Below are 6357 nucleotides of genomic sequence, written 5' to 3' on the forward strand. Positions count from 1 at the left end.
ATGCCTACAGAGTATTCTGTTGTGGAGAGGGCCTGACATGGATGCCTTGGTCCCTTTGGGTGGCCGGCTTTGGCTGTCACAGGCAGTGCTGTCAGAGGAGCTCAGAGTCTTTAGTCATATGTGTGAGTCCTGCAGGATGAACTTGTAGACTGGGAATTCCTGGGTCATGGAACAAGTGGATTCAAATCGCTGATAGAGCACCATTTCTTGTCATTCCAGAAGTCATCTGCACCGGTGCCTGTGATGTACAAGCTGCCCACACTGTATAGGACGGAGGACTATTTTCCTGTGGACGCCGGGGAGGCACAGCACCACCCCCGCACCTGCCCTCGGCCTTTGTGAGCTTTGTGGTCTTCCCATCAGGAACACTGGAAAGTGACATTGTGTACATGCTGCAACTTGGGGGTTTTTTCTTTGTATTGCTGTTCATTTTATATTTTAAAAATATTTTTAAAAATGTCGAGATGGGGTCTCACTATGCTGTCCAGACTGATCTCAAACTCCTGGGCTCAAGTGATCCACCCCCCTTGGCCTTCCAAAATGGTGGAATTACGGGCAGGAGCCTCTGTGCCCAGGCTGCTGCCATTTTCAAATTCCTCCCTGCCTCGTGAGACCACAGGGTTTGGAGAAGCAGTTGGAACCCACGTGTGGTGATGTCTCCCACGCTGGCCTGCCTGGGGTTCTGATTCTACAGGGGTTGAGGGGCCAGGCCTGGCCGGGGCTGATGGACAGTGGGGACTTTCCTTCTCTCCATGATGGCTTTGCAGGGGCTCCATGGTCCTTCTCTCCGTGATGGGTTTTTGCACGGGGTGCGCTCTGCCACTGTGGTGGGTGGGTGGATGCTGGTTCTGTTGCCTCCAGACCTCGGTGCCCACAGCCTTGAGGATCCTTCCAATAAAGGTGTCAAGAGCTCAGCCCTGGTCTGGTGTGAGAATGACGGGGAGTGATAGTTTCCTTTTCACCTGTGCAATGTTTTCTAGAAGGTTCCTCCTTTGCCTCACCTGTGAGGGCCTGATCCTGGGCACCTGTTGATGTGGCTCCAGCTGGGGGAGGGGATAGTCCCGGCCTTTGGATTCCCAGCAAGAGTGCAGAGGTCATTAGGACCCCCAGGTTCTTCAAAGGCTTGTTTACCCACATTTCTTCCCATGCAGATGAGTTTCCTGCTATTGTCCTAACACTCCGGATTTCTCACTGTGGCTTCAACCTGCAATGGGTATTTCTGGAATTCCTCGAAGAGCCAAGAACACACACATAATTCCCCTATGCACATACAGGACTGAACTGTAGACCTGCATTAGAATTTCAAGATAATCTGCCTGGGCAAGGTGACTCATGCCTGTAATCCCAGCACTTTGGGAGGCTGAGGCAGGAGGGTCGCTTATGCACAGAGGGTCAAGACTGCAGTGAGCCGTGATTGTTCTACTGCACCCTAGCATGTGCAACAGAGCAAGACCCTGTCCCCCACACCCCAAAAAAGTTTTTCAAGGAAGCCTAAAATAATGAATCTGGCAAGATAGAGTAGAGGCCAGTTGCAGCGGCTCATGCCTGTGATCCCAGCACTTTGGGAGGCCGAGGTGGGCAGATCGCTTAAGCCCAGGAGTTTGAGACCAGCCTGGGCAACATAATGAGACCATATCTCTACCAAAAATACAAAAATTAGCTGGGTGTGCTGGTGCACATCTGTGGTCCCAGCTACTTGGGAGGCTGAGGTGGGAGGATTGTTTGAGCCTGGGAGGTTGAAGCTGCAGTGAGCCATGGTTGTGCCACTGCACTCTAGCCTGGGTAACCGAGCAAGATCTTGGCTAAAAATGTTTTTAAAAACTAAAAACAGAAAAGCAGGGAAATAGTTGAGGACAATTTTTGGAATTCAGAGATATAGGTAGACCCCTTGTTTCTGGAAAAGTCAGCATTTTTCTTTTCTTTTTTTTTTTTTTTGAGATGGAGTCTCACTCTGTCACCCAGGCTATAGTGCAGTGGCGCGATCTCAGCTCACTGCAACCTCCGCCTCCCGAGTTCAAGCTATTTTCCTGCCTCAGCCTCCCAGGGAGCTGGGATTATGGGAGCACACCACCACGCCCGGCTAATTTTTGTATTTTTAGTAGAGACGGGGTTTCGCCATGTTGGCCAGGCTGGTCTCGAACTCCCGACCTCAGGTGATCCTCCTACTTTGGCCTCCCAAGGTGCTGGGATTACAGGTGTGAGCCACCGTGCCTGGCCAGCATTTTTTTATTGAGGTAACTTTTACAATTTTTTTTTCTTTAAATGAGACACCTGTCACCCAGCCTGGAGTGCAGTGGTGTGATCATGGCTCCCTGAAACCTCAAACTCCTGGGCTCAAGTGATCCTCCTGCCTCAGCCTCCCAAGTAGCTGGGACCACAAACATGTACCACCATGCCTGGCAACTTTTCAAATTTGTTTTATTTTTTGTAGAGACAGGGTCTCCCTATGTTGTTCAGGCTGGTCTTGAACTTCTGGGCTCAGGGGACCCTCCTGTTTCAGCCTCCCAAAATGTAGTGTTGGCACAAACTTCTATTGAAGTATAATTTACATTACAGAAAGGGGTGCCTAAGTGGTTCAGTAAATTTTTCACAAACTGAATGTATCTATTTAAGCCTCACCAGACTGATCAGCCAACATTATCAGCACTGAGCAGCCCCCTCATGCCCCCTTCTGGTCCATGCCCATGCCTACCCCCACCCCAGGCTGACAGCGTACTGACATCTAACCATATGGACTGGAGTTTCTTGTTTCTGTGCTCTGTATAAAGAGAGGACGCATGGGATGTGTACCTACAATGTGTCATCTCTTGTCTCTGGCCTCACTGGCTTGATGTTACCTTGGGAGGTGTCACTGTTGCTGTGTCACTGTAGATCATTCTCATGGCTGTGTTGTATTGGCTAGGACTGTTTTTATCAAAGGGAGCTTGGATACTCTGCCCCAGTGTGCTCAGGGAGAGCACGCATTGGATGGAAAGTTGGCCGGGCGCAGTGGCTCACGCCTGTAATCCCAGCACTTTGGGAGGCCAAGGTGGGCAGATCACTTGAGGTCAGGAATTCGAGACCAGCCTGGCAAGCATAGTGAAACCTCATCTCTACTAAAAATACAAAAATTAGCCAGGTGCTGTGGTGCACTCCTGTAATCCCACCTACTCGGGAGGCTGAGGCAGGAGAATCGCTTGAATCTGGGAGGTGGAGGTTGCAGCAAGCCAAGATCGTGCCACTGCACTCCAGCCTGGGCAACAGAGCGAGACCGTATCTCAAAAAAGAAGAAAAAGGAGAAAGCTAATGTTATTTTTTTAGACAAGCAGTTGAGGACACTCATTTCCAGAAGGGTGAGTATCTGCTGAGTGTTGGGCACTCCCAGGCTTCTTTCTCCTCCCAGCGCCTGAAACAGGGGCCAGGGGGAGTTGGAAGGAAATCCCGTGTGATTAAGCCACAGCAACGTTGAGTGTCCTAAAGCAGGGACCCACAGGCCCCGCGCTAGGAGCATGGCCCTGAGGTTAGCCTGCCTGGCGGCACTGTCTGCTCCCATGCCTCTTAGCTGTGTGAGCCGGGCTTTTCACTTGCTCTGAGTCCAGCTGCCCCTGCGGTAAGACATGAGGATGGCTCTGGCCTGATGGGTTGTGGTGAGGGTGACATGAGGTGAGCTGTGTGCATGCTGGGCACACTGGCGAGGGGCTGTCTGTAATGGGAGGCTGCTGTTGCAGGGCCCGGGCTGTGATGGGGAAAGGGTTGATTGTCCTGCGTTTCTCAGTTGACCAGCGGCACCCGAGGGCCTGAACAGCGAGTGACTCAGGGACTGCCCTTACATGTCAGAGTTAGAAGTCATGGGAGAGTGGAGGCTGCTCTCTCTGGGTTTCCCTGTCCTGTTAGGAGGGGTGAGGTTGCACAGGGAAATCTATGGGGAAAAGGTGACAAGTGAACTGGAAGTAGCCATTCCAAAGTTCCTAGGATTTGCACTGCCAAACAATGAGCTTTAAGGGACACTTGGAAACACCTGGGGAGAAGGAAGGCCGGGACACTGTGCCCTGCCACCAACCCCCAACCTCAGTCCTCTGAGCGGCTCCACTGTCCTTGTGCCAGGTGACGTCGTGTGCGTCCTCATTAAAGCAAAGTGCCTGACATTTCCATTGTCCAGTCAATGATGTCCTCAATTGCTGACTATCGATGGCCTCTAACCCCTTGGTAAGGGTAACTGCAGCCTAGGAAAGGGTGATCTGATCTTTTTCTTTTTTCTTTTTTAAACAGAGATGGGGTTTTGCTGTGTTGTCCAGGCTAGTCTCAACCTCCTGGGCTCAAGCGATCCTCCTACCTTGGCCACCCAAAGTGTTGGGATTACAGTCGTGAGCCACCGAGGCCTGCCGGTCTTTTTCTTTTGTGGCCGATGTTGGATAGGGGCACCAGTAGAAAGGCCACTGCAGATTTTTTCCCAAGAGAAAGGCTCTTCGGTCAACCCCCTTTCCCCCTTTCCCAGCGGATGTGAACTTCGTGCTCACCAAAGCAAGAGGTTTCAAGATAGCAGCCCATGGGGTTGTATCTGATTGGCAGAAATGTGTGGTTTGCCCTGAATTGTTTTAAGATGTTTTCATGTTGTGACAATTGGGTGAACTTCTGGAAAAAATAGAACTCCATACCTCACTCAGCACACCTGGAACAATTCCAAAGTTGCAAATCGATCAGGAGTTTAATGTATAAAATGAATCTATTGGCCAGGTGCAGTGGCTCACACCTGAATCCTACCATTTTGGGAGACCAAGGTGGGTGGATCGCTCGAGCTCAGGAGTTCAAGACCAGCAGGGGCAACATAGCAAAACCCCTTCTCTGTAAAAAATACAAAAATTAGCCAGGCACGGTGGTGCTTGCCTATAGACCCAGCTACTTGGTGGGAGGCGGGAAGATTGCTCAAGCCAGGGAACTTGAGGCTGCAGTGAGCTAAGATTGTGCCACTGCACTCCAGCCTGGGTGACAAAGTGTTATCCTGTCTTAAAAAGTAAAATAAAACGAATCTATTGAAGAAATACGTTAAAAACATTGGAGAAGTGTACAAAATCGAGAAGTCATAAAAAGGTCAATTTGATTATATATATATAAAATTTCTAAACTTTTGCATGGCAAAACCAACAGAAAACCAAAAAATCCGAAAACAACAAAATCCTAAGCAAATTCAAAAGATAGATGACAAATTGGGAAAATATATTTGCATCTCATGCTACAAAGGGATAATCTCCCTAATAAATGTCACCTACAAAAAAAGGGAAACAGTAGCAAAACAGGCAAAGGCTATGAACAGGAGTTTCACAGAAAATGCAAACATGAAAAGATACTCAACCTTAATGTATGCCAATAAGTATGGAAAAATACCCTGAGATTTTTCACATTTCAGTCGGGCAAGGATTAAAATTTTTGATGACAATACTGAATTTTTTTTTTTTTTTTTTTTTTTTTGAGACAGAGTCTGCTCTGTTGCCCAGGCTGGAGTGCAGTGGTGTGATCTCAGCTCACTGCAACCCCTGCCTCCTGGGCTCAAATGATCCTCCCACCTCAGGCACCCAAGTAGCTGGGATTACAGGTGCGCACCATGATGCCCAGCTAATTTTTGTGTTTTTAGTAAAGATGGGGTTTTGCCATGTTGGCCAGGCTGGTCTCAAACTCCTGGCCTCAAGTGATCCACCTGCCTCAGCCTCCTAAAGTGCTGGGATTACAGGCATGAGCCACTGTGCCTGGTCTTGCTGGTGATATTTTGAAGAAACATATTCTTTTACATTGATGGTGGGACATCATTCTCATGGGGGGGCATTTGGCATACCTAACAAAATTAGAAATGGTCCTAGCTACTCAGTAGGCTGAGGCAGGAGGATCGCTTGAGCCCAGGAGGTTGAGGCTGCAGTAAGCCGTGATCATGCCACTGCACTCCAGCCTGGATGACAAAGCAAAACCCCATCTCTTAAAAAAAAAAAAAAAAGGGGGTTGGGGGGAAATGTCCTTGGACCCAGTAATTCCACCCCTAGGAATCCAGCTTACACACACAAGAAAGAAAAGATAAATGTACAAGGTTAGTCACTGCACAGTGAGATAGCAAAAGATTAGAAAGAACCCAAGTGTTTATTGATCTGGGTTTCATTCCTTTATAGCCCAACCATATGATGGAATACTATAATGTTGTAAGAATGGGTTAAGAGTTCTTTATGAATTGGTGTGGAAACATCACCAAGATATGAAAGCCAAATGCAGAAAAATGTATGTGGTATGCTATTATCTATGTGAAAAAGGCATTACTATTCTCTGGAAGGATAAACACAAATTTGAGAATGGTGGATATCTGGGGTGAGAGGTATCCTTTTCACTGTTCTTTAAAAG

The 6357-nt window shown here is 48.5% G+C and overlaps 1 protein-coding gene across 3 annotated transcripts in view; it reads left to right on the forward strand.

Moving 5' to 3' along the window:
• The window catches only part of BCAS4 (breast carcinoma amplified sequence 4), an 83113-nt gene extending 82199 nt beyond the window's left edge, over window positions 1-914 (forward strand). For all 3 annotated transcript variants that reach the window (XM_054542326.2, XM_054542327.2, XM_024239150.3), the window contains one exon: window positions 220-914. In XM_054542326.2, coding sequence (XP_054398301.1) covers window positions 220-269 — 50 coding nt within the window. In that variant the 3' untranslated portion in view covers window positions 270-914. The remainder of the gene's footprint in view (window positions 1-219) is intronic.
• The last annotated feature ends 5443 nt before the right edge of the window (window positions 915-6357 follow it).

The sequence above is a fragment of the Pongo abelii genome, chromosome 21, assembly GCF_028885655.2.
Source record: "Pongo abelii isolate AG06213 chromosome 21, NHGRI_mPonAbe1-v2.0_pri, whole genome shotgun sequence".
In the NCBI taxonomy this organism is placed as follows: Eukaryota; Metazoa; Chordata; class Mammalia; order Primates; family Hominidae; genus Pongo; species Pongo abelii.